This window comes from Hippoglossus hippoglossus, chromosome 3 (assembly GCF_009819705.1).
Source record: "Hippoglossus hippoglossus isolate fHipHip1 chromosome 3, fHipHip1.pri, whole genome shotgun sequence".
In the NCBI taxonomy this organism is placed as follows: Eukaryota; Metazoa; Chordata; class Actinopteri; order Pleuronectiformes; family Pleuronectidae; genus Hippoglossus; species Hippoglossus hippoglossus.
In genome coordinates, this window is record NC_047153.1 from 19,096,212 (window position 1) to 19,119,983 (window position 23,772).

Below are 23,772 nucleotides of genomic sequence, written 5' to 3' on the forward strand. Positions count from 1 at the left end.
GGACACGGTGTGCTTGGCCAAAAGTGAGACATATACTGGACTAAACTACAAGTGCAGGATGATCTTGATCTATGGCTCACTGGGAGGACTGCCCGCGTTTAGTGAAATCCTCCAAATGGTCATACTGCAGGACAAGTGAGTGGGTGCTTACCTAAAAGAGAGCAGGAGAGTGCAGCAACTCCACACCCTCTCAGATTTCCTCCTAGTACTCCATTCCCAGAACACACTCGTTGATAAATTTAGTCTAAAACTCTCATGCATGTGCATGTGCATGTCAAACAAGCAACAACTACCCACTCAAACCAGTCCACAGATTGAAGACTCACAGGGCTCAGCCAGAACCACCCAGAAGAGTTCTTGTGCCATGTGGAGAGGACCAGTCGGAATTAGTGGAGCAGGCCCTTCAGAGTTCAAGGAGATCTCTGCATCCGTCCACAGGTGTTGTGTTAAACCAAGACAATAGAGACTTTATGGAAAGCGAACCAGGAAATGGGGAAGCAACCAGTACCCAGATTTTTTGACACATTCAACATCTCAGACAACTGACCCCAGTTGACTTTTTTGCAATTGTTTTCTCAAGATTTCTGCTTGGACCACTCTGTCTGAGATCCTGACTTGTTCTAAGACTGTACACAACATAGTGCACAGCAGCACAGGACTGTGAATCCCATGGAGCCATGTCCCACTCAGAGGAGGAAGACCGAGGCAGCCTGGGTAACCAAACTAAAATACTCTTTTATATTTCTTCTGTGTCATTGAATGAACTAAGGACAATTTCATAAAAAAAGGGTAAAAGAGCATTTTGGAAAACAGACTGTTCAGAGTAGTAGGCAATCCTTTCAAAGTAATTACATTATGCTTTTTTATTTTTATTGGCATAACTTGTCCATGTTTTGCTCGAGGTATTACTGTATTATATAGAGTATATTATTTGTATATTATCAGTATATATATATATATATATATATATACTACATTATACTTGATGTAGTATTTCATAAAATGTTCTCAGACCCCTTACCTGTGGCAGGACTGTTACTACTAAATAAAAAAAAAAGAAACTCAGATTTGAACATCGACTTCTTACGAAGTATTTCTGCAAAATGAATCTCCAGCGTGTACCTGTGTATGAGGAGAGGCACGAGGGGCCACCAGACCGGTCAGAGGGTTTAAAGTTGACTTCCAAGAAATCTTGGCAATGTCCTTCAAACACTGTGATCAAATAACACGCTCGTTCTGTGTGTGTGCGTGTGTTTGCATTTGTGGGAGTTGGTGTGTGTGTGTGTGTGTGTGTCTGCCTGTGTGTCTTTGTTTGTGTCCCTCTGTTGTACAGCCGTATACTTTACAGTAAGTTCTTAGTGTGGATCTACTGGTTCCAGGGACAGAGTGTATGAGCTTTCATCTGTGTGTGCAGTATGTGCCAGATCAACAGCTCATAGCTCCACGCATGACCTCAAGCCCACATGGGTACTTATTAAGGCATATTACAGCACAGTTTGCAAAGCTATTACATAACAGACCTACCATGCTGAGGGCCTGAGAGTGGCCTTGTGGCGGAGTTAGGTCTCTACATGTCCTGCTCCTCCTTCAGAATACATCTGCCTGAAGTGAATCAAGTTAACTGCATTAGTTTGTTCCTCTGGTTACTTTTACTGGTATTCACCCTTTTGGATCATTTGTAGTCTCAAACATTAGAGAAATAATTGTGTTGTTTGTGATTTTTTTTTCGGTTAGCTTTTGAGCTCTATATTATTATGTTACAATGCACAAATATAAAACAACAATAAAAAACATACAAAACCTAAAAACTTCAACATGTAAAACTTGGTTTTTAGGCCTTTAAAGTTTAATTACTAAAAATCCAGGATCCGCACCTGTTTTGATGTTGGTTCAAAACAGGTGCGGATCCTGGATGTGGATGTGAAGAAAAATCATTGTCAGCGTAATAAAATATCTAATATACTTCATACTCTATAATGTGCAAATGAATTATAATTATGCATTTTCACATTAAATTTGGAAACGTTTGTTGATCACAACCTCTTATTGAATGCAAGGCTAATGAACTTCATAACAGCCTGTTGTATTGCTTAAGATAACTCAAAGTCTTCATGCACTGTGAAGACAGATCCATGCATACAGTAGTTTATGATGCTCATAAAACTTGGAATCTAACAACTGCTCCACATTATATAAGAGGATTTACATGTATCCTCCAGTCGGCCAGAAGCAGGGAGAGACCACATTCACATCAGGATTAGAGGTGAAAAGAAAAATGGTATTAGGACCAGTTCATAAAACTAAATGAGAGGCAATCCTGTTTGTCCTAATAGTTTAGTACTACATTTGTTCCAAGCATGTGTCAGACGTTGTTGTTTAGTTGGATTTGTGGCTGTGGTCACAGAGCTTTAATAGAAGTCGTCTGGCCCCCTGGAAACCAGACTAATCAGATTTCTCTAAAGCCACTGCTTATGTCTGCTGTACGACTCCATGTTGGAGGGCGGCCTCAATGGTTAATTTGTGATGTGTGTCTCAGGCGAGTCCCCTGATTGGCTCACACAGCCCATACCCCCCTATAGACACCATCTCTATGGCGATGAAATGAATGTATTCTGGACCTCAGGGAGCGTTCCTGTCAGGCTACCCCTGTCTCAGCAAACCACCTTCTTCCTCTCTCACGTGTCTGTCATGGGGCAACCCTGCAGGGCCTTAACTGAACCCCCCCCCCCCCCCCCCCCATACACACACACACACACACGCACACGCACACACACACACACACAGTTCATGCATACAGAAAGTAAATATTAACCCAACAACATAAACAAACGGAGCACATGGCCACAACCTCAACCAATATAATGCAACAACTAAGGTTCAACCAAGGAAGGTATTTAGTGCAGCACACTGAATGTGTTTTTTTTAATTCATATTTCTTATGAATCTTAGTTCTAGTATTTCTATAAATGGTAGGTTACAGTCACAAAAATGCTTATCCCTTTTAAATACATTTACTGAGTCAATACACTACAGGTTTTTTATGTACGTTTATAATATACCATAAGCCACAGTCAATATAACTCTGTCGTAAGTCCACGTTCACACAGCACTAACATTCTGCAAATTCTCTCTCTATCTCCAGCCTACTCGTATCTCTCTCTCTCTCTCTCTCTCTCTCTCTCTCTCTCTCTCTCTCTCCAGCCTACTCGTGTATCTCTCTCGCTAAGCCCCACCTTCCCCCTCCTACCCCCCTCTAGTTGGCTACTTGTTGCTCCCTGATGAATGGCCTCAGTTCTTAGAAAACCCAACACGTGTCTCCTTGTTCCCGCTCTGGCTGCCTGGTGTTGAGTGTGTGTGTGTGTGTGTGTGTGTGTGTGTGTGTGTGTGTGTGTGTGTGTGTGTGTGTGTGTGTGTGTGCACTTGTGTGTGTCTATCAATGAAAACGACGAGTCACATGTGTATGTTCAGTACAGTTATGCAGTCCATGTATGTATGTATTGACGGAGAGCAGAAACTGACCCACGGCCATGAACTTGATAACATATTGTTGGGTTTGGGGTTTCATACACACACACACACACACACACACACACACACACACACACACACACACACACCTCATTCTTCGGCAGTGGGAGCAGTTGGAGACCAGTTCTCAGAATCAGTGAACAACAACAAAAAGCCATGAGTCCCACGTCGGGGAATAACCTTACATAACCTGACTATGCGTTCTGTGCAACAACTACTCTGAACGTTGCAGTGTTTGTGTGGAAGCAATACTTGTAACTTTATTGTTGATGAAACGGAAACTTGGTTTGCAGCCACATACTAAACATATACATTACATACAACTGACAGTCATTTTCAAAACCATTACATCACATATTTATGGTTAGAGATTTGATTTGGATGTGGATTCCTGAGAACAGCTCAAAAGAAGGGAGCATTTTGCATATTTAGCTTGAAATGTGTGTGTGTGTGTGTGTGTGTGTGTGTGTGCGTGCGTGCGTGCGTGCGTGCATGCGTGCGTGTGTGTGTGTGTGTAGTTGCATCTTTTTATTTGAGGAGGTCTAAGCTAGTGTGGGCATGTTCCTCCGCTGCTGGCGGGGAACCGAAGCCATTAGTTGATTTATACGAGTGATACAACCTCTGTCTCTTTCTCTCATGGATACAGTGCTGTATCTCTCTTTGGTTACTGTGACAGTATACATCAGGTTTGCCGTCTCCTTCTCTTTCTCCATCGGACACATACCTATCATGCTGTATCCATGTAACATGTCGATAATTGAGGCAACTGGCCAAGTGAACTGTAGAGAAAATACTAACATACCACAGGCAATATACATGTAATAACATTTTAATTATGTGCTATGAGCAGCTGTCAATATAAAGTGTGTCCAATATCATGCATGTTATTTTAACTTAAGTGTTTTGCAGTAAAGGTTTTACAGTTTAAGCTTTCTTGCTGAGTTTAAAACAGGAAGTGTGATGCCAGTGGCTGGAGGAATTATGTTTTCGGGTTGTCGGTTCATCCGTCCCATTCTAGCAACTGTGACCTCAAAACCCCTTTTGTGGCATTTTATTTTAAGACCTCCTCGAGACATGGTGACCACTTAACATTTTAAATGCAATATATCAGAAATAACCTGAAGGGGCTGAAACTGCACTGATAAGCAGAGTCATGCAACCACAGGGCAGAAATTCTAGTTTTACACTCTTTTTGCACAAATTAAACAAATGAGCAGTAACTACAATGTTTAATCCTCTTTCTAGTCTTTATGCTAAGCTATATGCTAACAAATGGCTGGCTGTGGCCTCCTATTTACCATGCAGATATAAGAGGCTCTGTAAAGGCTGTGTCTTGGTCGGGACTCAAAGCATCACAGCAGGTGGATGGATTGACATTTTGACAACTGAGACACAGTCAGTGCATAGTACAAATACGGATGCCTTTGAGCTCCCTGAATGTGACTATTCTTATCTCTGCTCCACTTGTATGTCTTCAGAACCCTGTTTACTGTTGCTCTCCTCGCAGTCAGACGTCATTCACACGTGCATGTATGATTTTAGAATATGTCCGTCTCTGTTGAATCTAGGAAGACGCACAATATGTTTTATATAGACTATGTAGTTCATAGTGTGTAGTATGAATAACTATGGAATTTCACAGTATTATCATTAAGGAGAATGTTTTGCTCAACATAAACAAGGCACTGGTCAAATCCAATCGTCTCATTATACTCTGTGTTTTTAGTTTATTGTATGACAACTAAGCACTTAGTGTTGCACGTTATAGATGATGATGTGCACATTTAAGACCCTGTTTGAATCAAGATATAGTTTTTTTTGTCTTCGACCTTGATTTACAGTTATTACTTATAATGACCTTGATTTATGAAGAGAGGAGGAATGCAACTGAGACAGCAATAAGACATCTGAACTTCAGAGAAACACTGCAGCTACTTTAACCTCAGGCTTCTAACCACATCTCACTCAAATCAACGTTCAGCACTTCAGAGAAAGAAAAATGAAATAATAAATCAGGTGCCACCTTTTAATGAGGCATCTTTAAAAAAAAAAAAAAAAGGCTACGGTTGATTTCTGTTAAATAATATAAGTTACAACCATTGACAAGAGCCTTTGGGTTGACAGGAAATGAAATTCAGGGTGGGTCAGGTCATTAAAAAGTAAAGAATTTCTCACAGCAGAAGTCAGCAACTCATTTGTAACTGTAAATACATTAATACATAATGAATAAAGTGTTGTAACAACAATCCAAGTGTGCAGTTGTCAAAGTTTATTAATACATTAATATTGCTCCATATGCCCAGCAGCTGCAGACTGGAGGGGTCTATCTGTTGAATTAAAACTGAAAAAGACCAAGCACATGTCAAGGTGTTAGATACTTTTAAAAGCCAAGACCTATGTTTTTAGCCTGACTTCCATTTGGATTTTATTTATTTATCTATATTTCTGCCTGTTTTCTCATAAATTAACTTACCATTTTAAGATTGTGTTCCTTTTTTGTATAAAACGGTGAGACAGCATTTCCTCAGTTCCTGTTGTGTATTTCTAGTGTTCTATTAAGCTCTTGCTTTGTATGCACACTTGTGCATGCATGTGTGTATGCACATAAGTATATGTAGTGCTTTTATGTGAGGCAGTTACATTTGTTTGTATGGAAAAATGCTACATAAATAAAGTTGATTGAAGAGAATAAACACTAGTCACCCCAATGATGTCATCATAAGAAAACAATAACAAATCAATAATAAATCATACATGAGACAGCACGAAGGAGAAGTATACAGTGAATACTGACATGGGACTGTAGGCAATGAAGATACAATTAAAAATATATAGTTGATTTCAAGAGGGAAAGGTATTATGTCAACAATATGTGACGTCGACACGGGCTCGGCCAATGGGCTCGCTGTGTGTCTGCAGTGGGAGGAATATGTTAACTGCGGTTTTAAAAAGCGAAGCAGCTCTCAGCTTTAAAAATAACATGAGACGAGAGTCAGCGTCAGCGTGTGATGAGCGGAGCGCACACTGAACCGGAGTGAAGCTGCACCACTGCACCGGGCGACTGGGGGGGAACGGTTCATTCTATTTTTCTTTGAATGGCGGAAACATCCCCTGAGAAACAGGACGCGTGAATAAATAATGTGAGTAAAAGACGAGAAGAGCGATGCACGTGTGACTGATTTCTATATGATTATGTGTCTATGTGAAGGGGGGGGCTGTGTAATGAGTGTGCGATGTGTGTGTTACGTGTTTGTAACGCGTGTGTAATGTGTGTGTTTGAATGACGGCACACTGCAGAGCCTCACCCCGTGTGTGTGCAGATGTTTACATGTCGCCTCACACACACACACACGTCTCTACACCACCGCTGTGTGATCCGCATGTTGATGCACCAACATCAAAAACATCTATTTATGTTTGTTGTGTTGCTGTTTAGAGGAGATGAAGATGGAGGATGAGGTCAAATGAATACATGTATGCGTGTGTGTGTGTGTGTGTGTGTGCGTGTGTTTTGTGAGAGAGAGACAGTCAGGGGCACTGTAGTGTCAAACTGCTTCAGTCACACTAAATTGATTTATTTTGATTGTCCTTATCATCACGTGTCTGTGAATCCCCCATCAGCCCCTCTGTTTCCTCCGTCTCACGCCTCTGTGTTTATATCTGCTCATGTCTGTGCTGTAGAGAGAGAGAGAGAGAGAGAGAGAGAGAGAGAGAGAGGTTTTATTTCCAAATGAATCAGCCTCTGTGGGGTTTGTGTTGTAGCTCTGACTCTGTGTTGTTGTTCACTTCGGATTCCAGTGTGTTTATAATGTGTTGTTGTTTCTTTCGTAAAATGGTACAGCAAGTCCATTGAATGACTGACTGACTGACATTATGAGTTGTCTCGTGATTGGTCATTACATAATGGAGGAGCATTGTGATTGGCTGTTTCAGCAAAGATGTCCTGGGAGGAGTGGGCAAGGCGTTGGTAGTAGTGTGTGTGAGTGTGTGCGTGTGTGCGTGCGTGTGAATACTTGTATCTTTTTGAGGACCATTTTGAGCATAGACCTACAGATTGAGGACATTATTGTTAAGTAGTTATTTTATTTTGGTCGGTCCTCACTCTTTCAAAGGGCTGTTTAAGTTATAACTATATAACTAATTTTAGTTTGGCTTGGGTCAAAACGTTTCACTCTAAGTAAATGCTCATAGAGGGGGCAGGGGCCTGAGATGTTCATTATTAAAACCACAATAAGTTAGTTAAAATTAAGTTAAAGTTAGGGTCAAGGGATGGTTAGGTTCTCTTTAGGACCTTTTCCATTATAAACACTGACCTTGTCAGGTGCAGTAGACGTCATGGAGACTAAAGCTCAGTCCTAACGAGGCTAAAGGTCATTTCTGAGGCCCTGGTTAAGGTTAGAGGTAAGATGTGAATTGTGGTTAGTATAAAATTAGGGTTGAATTGGTCATGGTTAAGGTTAGTGATGAGGTTTTGGTTAGGCTGTCCACAATGAAAGGAAGTCAATGTCGTGTCCTAACATGGTTTGTGTGTGAATGAATGGTCCCATCTTACTGTACGTGGCCTATGTTGACAGTGATATCTGTTCTGAGGCATGTCCGAGAACGACAGCATGTGACTATGTGTTTGTACGATTCATAGAAAAAAAACGGATTAGGGAGCGAGAGTGAGACAAAGGGGGTCATAAAATGATGTAATCAACGTCTGACACCTCCACTCCCAGTTCTTGAGCAATAGGTCAGTTACACCAAGAGAATAAAAGGAAAAAAAAATCCATCCTCACATAATGGAAGTAAATGGAATTTAAATTTCTTAGAATTCCACAGCCCTCACTGGGAATACTTTAACTGGAGCTACTCTCTCCTGAAGAAATATTAAAACTAAACTATCTGTAGGGCTCAAATGGCTGAGGTAGGAATATATGTTTTATGTCATTTGGACTAACTGTTAAAAGAAAGATAAGTCTCAAGACCAGTATGTGTTGTATATGTGATAGTTTATATAAAGGTGTCGTTATACGTGGTCTGGACAGTGTTAGATTAGTGTTCAAGTGTGTTGTTATCTTACAGCAGGCGGGGCTATCTCTATCTATATCCTGCTTTAACATTATTATCATTGTCATCATTATTCGTATTATCATTCATATTGTTATTATTATTAATCATTAGAGCTGAACAGTCCTCCTCAGTGTTCTACATGGTGGCCAAAATATTAGTCTCTGAGTCAGCATACAGTGATATTACATTTTCTCTCTTCTTCCTTTCTTTCTTTCTTTCTGTCTTCCAGCCTAATTTGTTGAATAAGTAGTTACCTCGGCTTGGCCTGATCAGACACATGATTACATCTTTTGGACTGCACAACGTAGCTATTTACCGTGTACTCTTACATGTGGTTACTTCCACGAATCACAAAGTACATCTATCAACACAATATAAACTAAACTCCTCAGTCCCCTGCCACTCGGAATATGTTTTCCTGCTCTTGTCTCCCTCTCCGTCTCAGTCCTTCCTGCCAAATCAACAACCACACATCGCTCAGCCCCGTGAATGCGTTTCCCTGTCTCCTTCTCTCTACACGGCCATGTTTGGCATTCTAAACAGACAGCATTAGAGGCTGTGGATGAAAAAGACTGGCACGGCCCCACATGATTAATCTTGTCCCTGATGAAGTGTACTGCAGAGAGGAAAAGGCATTTCAGTCACAGTTTTTGTTTTCAACACTAAGAAAACATATATTTTTTTGAAAAGTAGAATATTTTTTTATATTCATGCACCCACAGATACACGAACAAAATATCAACAGCACCACAAGAATGGAGGAAAGAATGTGAAAACAGCTGTGTACGGCAACCTCAGCAGCTTGGTATTGCAAGAGTGGCTGGCCTGTGCAGGCAGTAATTGGACTCAGTGGATCAATAATGTATTTTGGATGCAGTGGGAAGACAGGAGGGCTCTGTGGTTCATTTAAGGTCATCTGTTCAACATGATGTAAATATAACTATATTTTCTGGGCTGAAGAAATGATGAATAAGAAACAACTTTTCCTTTTGCTTTTCTCTCCCTGTCTGTGTCCAGTTGCAGACCATGAACTATGTGGGTCAGTTGGCGGGCCAGGTGTTTGTGCAAGTCAAGGAGCTGTACAGAGGTCTCAACCCCGCAACACTGTCTGGATGCATAGATGTCATCGTGGTGCGGCAGCCCGATGGCTCCCTGCAGTGCTCCCCCTTTCACGTCCGCTTCGGCAAGATGGGCGTCCTGCAATCCCGTGAAAAAGTGGTGAGATCAGAGTGCTCGCTCCCTCTCTCACACCTCCCTCATGCACAGTTTATTTGTGTGTCAAAACATAGACCTGAAGTATTGATACAAAAGTGTAAAAATAGGAAATAGGAAAAAATAAGAAAAAATACAGATTAAAAAGCCCTTCATCCAAAATCGAAAATGAATTCGAACCTGCGTGCACTGGTGTTCTCTGTGTTCTCCTGTGTCCTCCCCCAGTCCAAAGACTTAGGTTAATTGGCGAATCTAAATTGCGTGTGAGTCTTGTGATTGGCTGGTGACCTGGGTGCACCCCACCTTTCAGCACAATGTCAGCTGGCCTTGGCTGCAGCCCTCCGCAGCCCTCAGAGGACAAGCAGCATGGATAATGAATGGAACAATGAATATTCAGCAGGCTGAATTAGAAATGAGACAGAACTGGGTTACAGTACATTAAAAAGGAATGAAAGTACAGCAGCTCCGTGTATTGTGTACCGAAGGATGCATCTCTATTTCAAAAGTTTGAGAAAGCTGGTAAATTCAAAGGTTCATAAACTTTTGAATTTATGGAAGTTATTAGAAATGTTCAGCATAAAAAAGAGAATACCATCAGTGGTAGTCCAGGTATTGGAATCTGTATTTGTTAGAGAAAAAAGGTATCTCTAAAAATGTCAGAGTGAAGTTTTGAATACATGTTAGTGTGGTTTGAACATGTTAAGGAATGTTTAATGTGTTCTGCAGGTGGACATAGAGATCAATGGAGAGTCGGTGAGTCTGCACATGAAGCTGGGAGAGAATGGAGAGGCCTTCTTCGTCAAAGAGACGGAGAACATGCTGGTGAGTAGTGATTGACAGGGCCATTAGGAGACACGCACAAATATAGGAGGGGACATAACTTACTGACATGAAGGTCGTATGGTTACAGCTAAAATACAGGCGGTGCTCCACTGGGAATCCTCTTGCTTTGTGGTCGTTTTTTTCCATTTTCACCGATATCCCAGGGAATAAGTCATGGATCATGATGAATTATCAGGCCCATTTAGGAATAAATGTGCCATTTGGTGCAGCTTGATTAAGTTTAAGGGGAGGATCGGGCCATGATGGAAGTTTGTGCTCTACTGAGTGGGTGAAGCATTAAAGTTCTTTTATTAACTTCAGGATCAACTCTGGAAACTAAAACATTGACACAAATAGTGTGATTTTAAATCAGTGAATATTTTGACCTTTTTAAATCTTTGTATTTTTTCTTATACAATGGTGTCTGGAAATCAGCTTGGTGATACAACACAATGTTTTGGGATGAGTGTGTTTGTATAGTCTGAAGATAAAATATGAATCAGCTGTTCATACTGCTATCAGGCTAGATTTTATAACCGTAGAAATATTTTCATGGCCATACAATTTGTATTTTACTCAATCAAGATCCTATGCTGTGCTTGCTACAGTGTATTGTTCTTGGAATTTGTGCTTGAATGCATTTAATGTGGTTCACTGATACCAGCGAAGTCCACTGTGGAAAATACAGAGGCAACTGCACAACCATGTGTTTTTTCCCAGAGCCACCTTGCAATTGTCAGTGTGATAAAGCCTCCACTAAATCAGACAAAGAAAAAGCCTTAGGCTGCTGTGCAAGTGGGCACCAACTCCGTTTAAGTGCAAGCAATCGATAATAGGGAACCAGGTTTTCCCCCAGGTTTATGGAGGGAAGAGACAGAAAGAAATGAAGAAACAAAGAGGTGAGGGAAGGAGAACATGACAGAAAGAAGGCTGACCTTTCCAGCCATATGCACAAATTAAATCTGTCTGTTTTGAATGAAAAGTAAAAAAAACACAAAACAATCTGCTGATCTGAGACCCTGCAAAAAATCTGATAAAGACATAAACATGGCCTCTGAAATATAAGCTCATGGACAACAAGGAACAAGTGCATCTGTCCCTTTGTGGCATCCTGTCTGCCAGCAGGACGTTTCCTGGATATAAACCAACATGGAAGTACACTGTGTGCAGCACAAATGCAAATGTAGCAGAAAATAATCTGACGTGGGAACATTTCCTTTTCTCTGACAACTGATTTTGTAAGGTGATTAGCAAGGACTCATGGGAGGTTTGGGGGGATTTGGAGGGTGTGCTGTGATGACGTGAACTAGGATAAGTGACAAATCAGGAATTAAGAGTAATAATGTCCCAATCCGAGAAGAGCCAATTCCTAATCTGAGGTATTACTTTGGTTAGAATTAGTTTTCATTACTTAAAGTCTCCAAGCAGTCAATAGGTTTCATTTCTCTTTAGAGTGGGTCCTGCAACAATGTTGTGATGCCTCAGCACTTAATAAATTGGAAAATAATGGCCTGTGTGTGTTCTACAGTTTAGGCCTCGTGTCAAATCCTCCCCCTGTCACTATTCCCCTTCTGCAGAGTGGAAAACCATTGGGCTATTTATAGCTCCACCAAATTATCTGTTTCTACCAATGGGTGCACAGAGACTACTCCCAGACACTGGCTGTCACTGATCTGTGTACAGTCCACACAGAAGGGGAGACAGACGTCACACACACATACAGATACAGTGAGAGAGCAGGGCAAACAGGACACACAGCATGTGGCCAGCACAAGACAGACAAGGTTACACACACACACACACGCACACAGGCCAGTAATGGTTTACTATGTTATCACCTCATCGATCTGAATGTAAAATGATCAACAGGGTTCATGAGGAACTACTCGACATCGAGCCCAGTCCTCTGTGCCTCTCTGACCTGATCTACCTTCACAATCTCCATATCTCACTTCCTCAGGCTGTGGTTGTTTGCTGGGGCTTGTGTTCTGTCCAATAGATCCTGCATGTGAAACATTAACCAAATGTTCCAGCAGAAATGAATCTTCACGCTATTGAGCATCAGGCGCTTCTAAAAACCTCGGACATAAAAAGACACGTGGTGTGATCTCTCTTTATATGCATTGTCGGTCCGCTGAATGGTTGAAAATATGGTTGAAAATATTCCAACATGTGTCACATGTATTTATTTCAGTGTGCAGAAAATCCTATAGACAGAAATAACATTTGCAGTTTTGAGAAAAAACATTATGTTCATAGTCTGTGTTGCCTGAGGTACCAAAAACAGTGAAATGAACTGAATGTGGTTTCTGGCGTGGATGTTTGAGCTAAGGCAATATGTTGGAAGCAGATTAGCTGTGACCCGTCATCGTGCACTGTCTGAGCACTGTCCCTTCTCCTCACCCTTCAAAATAAACTGTGTGGAACTGTGTCATAACACGTGCACTGCAAAGCATGTGTCGGCCTGCACTGCTCGGATCATCTCTTTAGGTCCCTCATCTCTCCGTGTGGCTGTCTTTCTCTTTCTGCTACAGTCACTGTGGAGAGACGACACCAGTGTGATAATGCTAATTTGAGCTCAACAGCAAATTCCCACCAGATTATTTAGACCCCAAAACTAAATTGTATCTCTTCAGTCAGAACCACTCTCTACTCTGACATACATGATATATATTTTTTAAGCTGTGCCAGCTGCATTGGTCTTGATTGTACAGCTTCATTTTATCTCATGAGGTGAACCATGATGTTGGACCACAGCGACCTCATGTTATAACGTCATGCTCCTCTGTTGGCAGGAAGTTGTGCCGTCCTACTTGGCAACATCACCCATCATGTCAATCGGCGAGGAGTTAATGGAGTCCCAGCTGGGCAGGGGCACTCTTCGTCACCACGGTAGGACCTAATAATAAAAACAAGAAAACATGCTTGTGCTTTTTTTAACCTCCGTGCTGACGACAGCCACATGAGGCATTATGTTTTCATGTTGTCTGTCCCACTCTTTTAAACATGGTATCTGAGAGAATGCCTTGAGGGAATTTCTTCAAATCTGGTACAAGCATTCGGTTAGACTGATTAGATTTCAGTGTTCAAAGGTCAAAGGTCACAGTGACCTCATATGAGTCTGGGAAAAAGTGTATGTAGACTGAAACTGCACTGGTAGATGGAGGCATACAACCACGGTGCAGTAATTCAAATTTTTAACTGTTTTCATGTTTCTGTCTTCGCATAGACACCATCCCCTGCAACTCGCTTCCTGTCCAGAGCCTGGGACACCAGCAAAGTGATGGTGTGGTGAACAAGAAGAGGAGGAAGAGGAGGAGGAAGATACGGCAAGAGGGAGGCGGAGGTGGAGGAGGGAGACGAGAAGAGAGCGGGGAAGAGTTCTCGGAGGATGAGGACATGTTTACTATTGACTTGAGCTCAGACGAGGAAAGAGAGGCCGACGACAGCAGGTGTGTGTTTGTGCTTGTGTGTGTGTACGTGAGAAAGTGTGTGACTGTGTGTGTGAGGCTTTCAGGGACGGTAGAAAATTCAAAACTCCCTTAGCATTCCAATAATTATTTTTTTTAATCTTTATCTGTAAGAGGAGTTAGAGGGACCAAGCATTGTTAATCTGGTCAGTCTGTTCCATTGCTGTTGTAAACAGCCTTCGTCATCAGGCACAATGTTGCTTGTGACTGTCTGAGCCACATTCACACACGCATACTCATACAGCGCTTCTACATGCTGTGCTTTTTCTATCATGCAACATTCACACACACAGCTGTCAGGGGTAATTTGGAGTTCACACTCTATCCTGCATGCAGTCTGGAGGAGCCAGGGGATCAAACCTGGTGAGGAAGATCCACATGAATGTGCCTGTACGATGACAGGCTACTTACATTCATAGCCAAGTGTCTCAACTAGTGTTGTTAGGGTTTGTGTTTGATTTAATTTATTAATTCATTTCTGATATAATAAATGTTGATTTAAAAAGCATCTGTGAAACCAGTGAGAAGAGCTTTGGTAAATATCACGAAAATACCAGGAAAATCATTTCTCAAAATAAGAAGCTGATGGAGAAAATACGTTTTCAGGACCTTTTGCTTAGTTTAGTTCAGTGAATATCATTTCAGTGTGCATGTGGGTGCATGTTTGTGTTTATCTGCGTGAAGCCCTGTGAAAAGCAGCTCTACTTGCTGGATGGACTCCAGGGATTCGTCCTGCTCCCACAGTGCACTCTGTCTCTTTGAAATAATGGCTCACACTGCCGTCCCTCCTGCAGGGGCTCCGAGCTTTTTTAAGGTCTGCTACTTGGCAGCATGGGAGAGTTCATGAGACCTTTTCCAAAACATGCAGAATGTGTAACTGCTTCATAGTGAACTCGATGAGAAGATCTTCTACGCTGTTTTTTTTTACTCGTTACAGTCGGGATATTTCATGACTGTAAAAAACAACATTTTATTTTATTTAGACCTTCAGAGGCATATTTATAATTATGTGTGTGTGTCTGTGTGTGTTTGTGATTAGGCCTATATACGGTGATCATGGGACTACAGCCATCACCCATACACAACCCAGCGCTGATTGGACTCGTTCTCAGAGGTATTGTTGGGACATAAAACACACACACGATGATGAACTATTCCTTGTCTAGTAAACTATTCTTAACGCTCTCATTTCTTATCTATTCAGTTCATTTTGTTGTCAGCATTTTAATACATGTATATGTGTTTTAATACACTGTCCTCACTATAAGTAAATAAATTAACTGTCTTTCACTCTCTCTCTCTCTCTCTCCCTCTGTTTGTCCCTTTTTTCTGTTATTGCTCGTCTTTCTTTTTATCTTCCTGTAGTCAAGCGATTAAGGAGACTCTTTCCACCCCTCCACCATGTGGTCTGTCCTTCTCCTGTCCTCAGCAGACCTCTCACTTCTCTTCTCTTGTTAGGTATCACCTTCACTTTTACCATCTCTCAGTGCTGCCAACCAAGTGAAGAAAAAGATACAATTGGTGGAATTATACATTTTTTTTAAATAATGAATCTTATGCTGCTGTATTTCATTCCTGTATTTTGAGGTTTATTTTGTTTCTGCTATGAAGTACAAACTGAAATAAATCAAACATCTGACCATCTCTCTCCCAGCAGCCATGATGATTCACGGTCATCAACACCAAAGAGCGACTCAGAGTTAACCATTCAGAATAAAAACAACCCAGAAATGCTGTGGACCTGGGGGGAGCTGCCACAGGCTGCCCAGGTACACACACACACACACACACACACACACACACACACACACACACACACACACACACACACACACACACACACACACACACGGGTGAAAATGATGGCTTATGGCCACTAATTCCAGAACAAAGTAAATCCAAAAGTATTGTCAATGTGCTCCTGCTGAAGACTATAAATTCTCAGTCATTCTCTGATGCAGTGATGACATGCACTATCAAATTGAAAAATCTGAACAGGGCTTCTGTTTTCTTTAGGTGCCTGTCTAATGAAGGGCTTAGCCTGAAATGTCTAAGCACTAAATCAATTTGAGACCAGAGACGTGAACAAATCTGATGAAACAGTCTATTGTCTGGTGTCTTTGATTTGAGGACATTTTGACTGAGATCACTTTTTCAATGGACTGTTTGAGGGTTAAGACTTGGGTTTAGAGTTAGAATTAGGTTTAGGTTAGGGTAAGTGTGTGTGTGTGTGTGTGTGTGTGTGTGTGTGTGTGTGTGTGTGTGTGTGTGTGTGTGTGTGTGTGTGTGTGTGACCACAATGGTAAATGAAGAAATACAGGGCTGGCAGTTCCACATTAGGTACGCACGAGCTGCAGCATGTTAGGGATGGAGCCAGAGCAGTAGAGCCAACACATTTCTTAAATAAATAAGAATACACATTTGAATACCAATTATAGCATTCTAATAGTATTTGTATATTTTAAAATTCTAATTATATTGGACTATATCGACGCAGTGCTTAGAACGAGCACACAGGGAAGTTAGAGTTCGGGTTAGGATCAGCTTAACTAATATTGTGTGAAAACTCCGTCTCTACAGCCGGACTTCCTGACTTCCCACCTGAAGCAGGACCTGGCCACCAAAGTCTCCGTCCCACTGTCAGCCAGCACTCACTTCAGAGCTATCAGTGACAGAGGACCCCCTTCCCTCACTCTCTATGGCCCCCAGCCAGGGGAGAGCACTGCTACTGGTGGGCATGAGGACCCCGAGGAAACCAGACACAGAGCCAGCGATGGACTAGGTGCTGAGACTGGGGACAAGGCTGGAGGGGAGCAAGGTATTTATATAGGGGACAATTGTGCTTCTTTTGTGCAAAGCATTCTCTAGATGTTTATCGGGTACTTTTCTCAGTTCCAGCTCTCAGAACAGAACCTGCCATTTAGTGACTCCAGAGGTCGTTTTTGAAAGTTCATGTTTCACAGACGTAACTGCTGAATGTTTCAGGAGTCACATCCGTGCATGAACCATGAATTAACAGGGTGCTCCTAAAGTTAACATTGTGTTTCAGTAGATTTTGTTGAGCCATTACTTTTATTTATTGCATCAATTGACACTCTGTTGTTGTTTTATTTCCTTAGAGAGGCAGGTGGAGAATGTGGGGCCGTCATGTACAGAGATTGAGGCTCTAACAGCCGGCTCAGTGTCTCCCAGGATTGTCCTCGATCATCTGGATGAAGGTGGAAACAGAGGAAGTCCCATCAGAACAACCGATTCACCATCCAAGAGGAAAGGTATGTGTTTCTGTGAGCAACACAAATAATTCTCTTGAATGGGAAGTGTCGAAATATAAATATATCTTTAAATTTTGCTTCTGAGCAAGTGCGATATATTCTTCTTTTCAGAAAAGAGAAGCCAACACCTGGGTGCTGATGGTGTATACCTGGATGACATTACAGAGCTGGAGCCTGAAGTCGCTGCTCTCTACTTCCCTAAAAGGTATCAGGATCCGAGTGGAACATGTTGATATTCTTAAAAGTACATTTTAAACCCACTTATTTACTCTGGCTTTTATAAAAGGTATAATAATTTAATGATTTTTTATTATTTGTATATATTTTTATCATTATTGTTTATTATATAGTTTTTTGCTTTATTATTTTACCATCTAAGTATAATTTATAAAACATTTTTTTATTGTTTTTAATCCTTGTTTTAGTTTTTTACATTTTTTTTATTTTATTAGTCTTTAACTTCGAATGTTTAACTAATTTACAATACATTTTGAACCTTGAACCATTTATCTTATGTCATCACCTGTAAAGCACTTTGAATTGCATTGGATTTGATTGAAAGGTGCTGTACAAATAAGGTTTGACTGGTGCAACTCGTCTCCTTGTGGTCATCATGGAGCTGTTGAGTTGACTTTCAGATCTATTTCTCGCAGAGTCAGTGTGTTTCTCTCTCTCCTCAGCGACGGAGGCAGCAGCTCGATGAAAGCAGAATCGGAGATGATGATGATGGGGGTGCGGAGCGCTAATCAATCGCCCCAGTCGGTGGGCAGCAGTGGGATGGACAGCGGCATGGACAGTCTGTCCGACCAGTTAGGAGACCTGCCGCACGTCGCCATCTCTTTGTGTGGAGGGCTCACTGACAACAGGGAGATCACAAGAGGTAGGTTCAGGAAGTAGCAAGGGGGCGCTGTCATCATTGATACTGAAAACGATGAGATAAAATAAAATATATGTATATTCGTATGTTATGAGTATACAAAATAAATATGAATAGAAAACATGCAAGAGTCACTGCAAAGAATCAGAGACAGATTTAGCTCATCCACTGCACAACGAAAATGAAGACTGGCCAAGATCTACTTCACATTCCAGTGAAACATTGTGATACATTTTCAAAAAGTATCAGGTCACAATGCTGACATTGAACAATATGTCTGTCGTGTGTGTGTGTGTGTGTGTGTGTGTGTGTGTGTGTGTGTGTGTGTGTGTGTGTGTGTGTGTGTGTGTGCGTGTGTGTGTGTGTGTGTGTGTTCTTCCTGACACAGAGCAGTTCCTGGAGAGGGCAGTTTCTTACCAGCAGTTCTCAGAAAACCCGTCTCTTATTGAGGACCCCAACCTGGTGGTGAAAATAGGAAACAAGTATGTACGGTGATATTCAACACCACAGCGTGTTACACATTACTGCTGAGAGCAGACACTATGAACACCATCCCATATTTGTTGTTTAAAAGGTCTGTCAAACATGTCAGCTTGTTTTTTTTTTGCAGATAGAAGTCCAAGGTTTAAAGAAGTGCTTCTAACTCTCTTTACGTCTAATGCAGATACTACAACTGGAACACAGCAGCTCCCGTCATGCTGGCCATGCAGGTCTATCAGAAACCTCTGCCGCAGGTAAGACCACTGCAGTGACACACACAAATCTTAGTCTCACTTTGACTGAATGTTTTGTGTCTTCAGTGTTGGTAGAAGTACTCAGATCTTCAGTTATAGGATCCATTATTAGGAAATGTAGGTATAGTCAGGACTCGTGCAACAGTATATATTATGGATTGCTATTGCTTTGTTACTGTGTATGTTCTAGTAGTTTAAACTACAACATGTGTCATATTTTTATACCTCTGTGCCAGTGACAGCCAGTGGCCAGAGACATTATGTTTTTGGCTTGTCTGACCGTCTGATTCTTGTGTACACCTTGAGGCTCTTTCCTCTAACTTGGTACAAATAGTGACAGAGTTATTATGACCGTGATATATCAGGAACACCCATAGGGAATATCATTACATCTGGTGCAAACATTCACTTGGACTCACAGATGACCTGATTCGATTTTTTTAAGTCAAAAGTCAAGGTCACTGTGACCTCACGAAACTATTTTTTGCCTTGTAAACATGTTATCTATAGAATTTGGGAGGTCAAAGATCAAGGTCACGGTCAACATGTTTTTGGCCTCTTGAACATGGTATGTCAACTCTGCCTCTAGGGAATTCTTCAAATATTGAGCAGTTGTCACTTGGACTCAATGATGAACTGGTTAGATTTCAGTGGTCAGATATTATTATTATTGTTATTATTATTATTATTATTATTACATTTGTTAGATGTTGTTTGTTGTGTCTACTCCCTGAATCACACCCCTGTGCACTCCAGAGCATTTTGTATGCAATTAATGCTTCTTAACCTAATGTTTCACTCTGGTTCATCTTTTCTTTATTTTAACCAATCGCTAAAATGTAACTAAACGCTACCAAATAAAGTTTGTTCCTGGCTCTAATGATCAATATTGAATCGTTGCTGTACAGAGTAATGAAAGTTTTTCATACTTGAACCTGCCAGCTGTTGATGGACACATCCCATCAGAGCTGCCAGTGTTGTACCACAGTGAAATATTGCTTTAAATCTAACTGTTCTCCTAACACTTTAATAATGTCATGTCTTTATCCTCCTTAATTTTTTCCCCTTTTAATTTGCACATTTTCTTTCTCCCACCATCCACCCCTCCAAGTGTTGGTGTTTGAGTTACGTGTTTTCTGTGTTTGGGCTCTTCTCGTACTGCCTCCCCGGCCTGTTTGGCTCCAGCCCGCCCCAGCGTGTATGATGTTTACTGGCTTTGCTTTCAGTGTTGGTCAGAGCATGTCTGTGTCATTATTTCCCATCTTTGATCCTTTGATTATTGTTTGCATGAACTCGTGTTTTCACCGGTAACTGCCTTTATTTTGGCGAGTTATTTAGAGTTGAGTGTTGTCTGAAATGTGTTGTTTGTTGCATTTCACATTTTTGGTTCATTTGTTTGTGGGTTTATTTGTTTTTGACTCCGAGTTTATTTGAGTTTTTCCGTCAGTTTTGAGTTGTATGTGCACGGTTGTCTTCAGGCCTCAGTGGAGAACATCATGAAGGAGAAGATGCCAAAGAAAGGAGGACGCTGGTGGTTCTCGTGGAGGAGCGGGAACAGTGAATCCAAATCGGTAAGTTTACACATTATTAGTGAAATCGTCCTTTCGGGGTTGTTTTTTCAGACGATTAACTCAGTTCTTACCTTTGACCTTTGTGCAATTCAGGAATCAGTGTCAGAGGCCGGGGGAGTCAGAGGAGAGAGCTCCCTCACGATGGCCTCAGTGAACAGGTAACTTTTTTCATTCTTCTGTTTTTTTCACTTTTTCAATTCCCACATTTCTCTGATGAACACTTCCGTTCTCATCAGGTGAAATGGCCTCATCTTATACCAAAGTCCTCTTTGATTTTTCAGGATGAAGGATGAGTCATCCTCGAGTGATGACGACCACAGATCCTCCAATCACATGTCAGGATCCTGCCAGTCAGAGCCCATGATGAGTTCTGGCAGCATCTGCTATACGAAGACTCTGCGGCTCACCCCAGAGCAACTGGTTGGTTAATGGCAGCTATCTGTCAATATTACATACTGCAATATTACATACTGCATTGATTATTCACTATGCAGACCCTCATTCATTCACTGCATTAAGCCTGCATTCTTGACTCAATACATTTAAATTAAAGATTCCTTGTAAAATAGGTTTTTCAGAATGTCACAATTATATTGAACAGGGTCATTGTAATGGGCCATTTCTGTTCTCCTGAGTTCTAAAGAAAAAGCAGAACATTTTGTATACACCTAATCTAATCTTTTTGATCTTTTATTAATGCGTTTCCTATAAGTAAAAAATATTATAGAAGAAGAAGTGTATTGTGGAGCTACATATTTAAAATGGTCTCAGGAATGTGATTTCAAGTTCAAAACTCGATCACAAATATTGGACGGAAAGATAGTTGGCTACATTTTGTGTATCTATATATAAAGTATGTTATTTTCACATTTTCATAGTGAAACAGCAAAATGAATCTGAAACGACAATGTGAAAATAACCTTGTCTTGCCCATTCTTAAGTTATATGATATCACAGTAGACTTTAGCATCATGTTACAAATTGTGGCCTGCATATTGCTACATAAGATTGTAAGGAACACCCCACATATTGTTGTGTTTCTTCATGTTCTCATTGTGTGTCTGAGCTTGTCTCTTCATGCATGTGTTGTGTGTGTTTACAGGCCAGCCTGCAGCTGAAGGACGGTCCTAATGAAGTGGTGTTCAGTGTGACAACTCAGTATCAGGGCACCTGTCGCTGCAATGGCACAATTTATCTTTGGAGCTGGGATGACAAGATAGTCATCTCCGATATAGACGGAACCATCACAAGGTAAGAGACAGCAAGTTAGCCACCCTCTGATGGTAAACCAGTTCACTTTCAGCTGTTCACCAGTAGAGGTCACACTTTACACAGATTTGGGCTCTCACATTCACATGAGGAAAATCGGCTGTAAAGTACATCTGGACTGTTGGTGTGATGTTGCCTCCCTCATGTGTCGCTATAGGTCAGACACGCTGGGTCACATCCTCCCCACCCTGGGTAAAGACTGGACCCACCAGGGTATCGCACGGCTCTACCACAGAGTCAGCCTGTGAGTGCAACCTCACCGTCCGCACACACTGTACAGGGTGTAGTTGTAAGGACATCTGGATAAAGGTTTTTAAATGAATATCACCTTTATTTTTGAAATTCATTCCTTATTTTCCTTCAACTAAGTAACATTATTAAGGATTAAATGTTTTACATCTACATTTCTCCAACTGTCTGATCATCACTCTCACGATCTTCTAAACCACAGTGCACAGCTAAATACAAGCTCTGTCTGTGTCACAGGAACGGATATAAATTCATGTACTGCTCGGCGAGGGCCATCGGCATGGCGGACATGACGAGAGGCTACCTGCACTGGGTCAATGAGAGGGGAACCATGCTGCCAATGGGGCCGGTGCTGCTCAGCCCCAGCAGTCTGTTCTCTGCCCTGCACAGGTCAGACACACACCATGGGGATAAAAATGCTTTGTTGGAGTGATCAGACTTCATGTGGACTTGAAGCACAGCAGAAAATATTTAACAGTCAATAAAAGTTTCATTGTTTTGTATTATATAAGCATGTACTCACTTAGCCGCACCTTTTCAAAACCAGCATTAAATGGACGAAGACAAACAATGCGGAAGAAGTGGAAGAAGATGTGTTAAATATGATGTTTGTTTACTGTTTTATGTTGTGTTGTTAAGGGAGGTGATTGAGAAGAAACCAGAGAAGTTTAAGATCGAGTGTCTCACAGACATTAAGCAGCTTTTCTACCCCAACACTGAACCCTTCTACGCTGCCTTTGGCAACAGAGCTACAGTAAGACGACTGCACACACACACACACACACATACACACACACACACACATTGAGGACTGCATTAAAGAGTCTTTTTGCCTCTTGTTTTGTTCATTACCTATGGCCCCATGACTTGTCCTTCTTATGGCGATGCTGATCTCTTTTGTGTATTTGTGATTTCAGGATGTGTATTCCTATAAGGAGGTGGGTGTTCCACTCAACAGGATTTTTACTGTCAATCCCAAAGGGGAGCTCATACAGGAGCATGCCAAGACAAATATATCCTCGTAAGTGATTTTCTCTGCTTCTTTTACTTGTTAAATCCATGCAAGCAGTGCACATAAATATGTGAACGTCCCTAATCAAAATCTGTAAATGTCTCACTCTCAGCTTCGGGCGTCTCTGCGATATGGTCGACCATGTCTTCCCAGTCCTGAGTCAAAACGGGGGCTCAGACCTCCCCTGCTCTGACACGTTTGACCAGTGCGACTACTGGAGCAAAGCACTTCCTGATGGCCCCAACCAGGATGAGGAAGAGGAAGACCCACAGCCCCTTAAGACAAGCTGAGGAAACCCCATTGAGTCCAGCACAGAGGTCACTGCACTCCAGCTTTTCTTTACATCGCAGTCATCACACAGCACTGCTGTCAATGGTTTTGTGATTGAAGTGAGTGGAGATGCTGGTTAGAACTTTGAGAAATGTACTCAAACATATAAGGATTTAAGGAACTGAGCTCTGTGACTTAACATAAATAACTGCGACTACTGATTCAAAGTAGATGAAGATGTTTTCAGTGTTCCACGTAAACAAATCTTTGTGCCATTAATTCATGCAACGGTGAGAACACAAGCAGTCCCAGGTAGGAAACCACAGTAACTGAATCTATGGCATTGTTTAAGATGGAAAACAAAACAAAAGAGAAGTACGAGACCTCAAAAACAACAGTACTGAGAAAAAAAATAGGAATTGATTCAACTC

General features: G+C 41.5%; 1 protein-coding gene across 5 annotated transcripts; it reads left to right on the forward strand.

The window, feature by feature from the left end:
* Positions 1 to 6,455: 6,455 nt before the first annotated feature.
* Positions 6,456 to 23,696, forward strand: lpin1 (lipin 1). Of its 5 annotated transcripts, none has more exons than XM_034575456.1 (24): positions 6,458 to 6,668; positions 9,601 to 9,801; positions 10,522 to 10,617; positions 13,413 to 13,509; positions 13,847 to 14,069; positions 15,127 to 15,201; positions 15,453 to 15,545; positions 15,745 to 15,856; positions 16,668 to 16,905; positions 17,207 to 17,359; positions 17,471 to 17,564; positions 18,040 to 18,239; positions 18,625 to 18,718; positions 18,901 to 18,970; positions 20,082 to 20,168; positions 20,449 to 20,541; positions 20,635 to 20,699; positions 20,823 to 20,961; positions 21,644 to 21,792; positions 21,968 to 22,054; positions 22,297 to 22,449; positions 22,699 to 22,813; positions 22,977 to 23,080; positions 23,184 to 23,696. In XM_034575456.1, exons 2-24 carry the CDS (start codon positions 9,610 to 9,612, stop codon positions 23,359 to 23,361), a joined length of 2,907 nt encoding a protein of 968 aa, XP_034431347.1. In that variant the 5' UTR covers positions 6,458 to 6,668; positions 9,601 to 9,609; the 3' UTR covers positions 23,362 to 23,696. The 5 variants fall into 5 exon arrangements, with proteins under 5 accessions (XP_034431375.1, XP_034431347.1, XP_034431365.1 ...); XM_034575447.1 differs by having other exon boundaries at positions 6,459 to 6,668; positions 15,742 to 15,856; XM_034575474.1 differs by lacking the exon at positions 15,453 to 15,545 and having other exon boundaries at positions 15,742 to 15,856.
* The last annotated feature ends 76 nt before the right edge of the window (positions 23,697 to 23,772 follow it).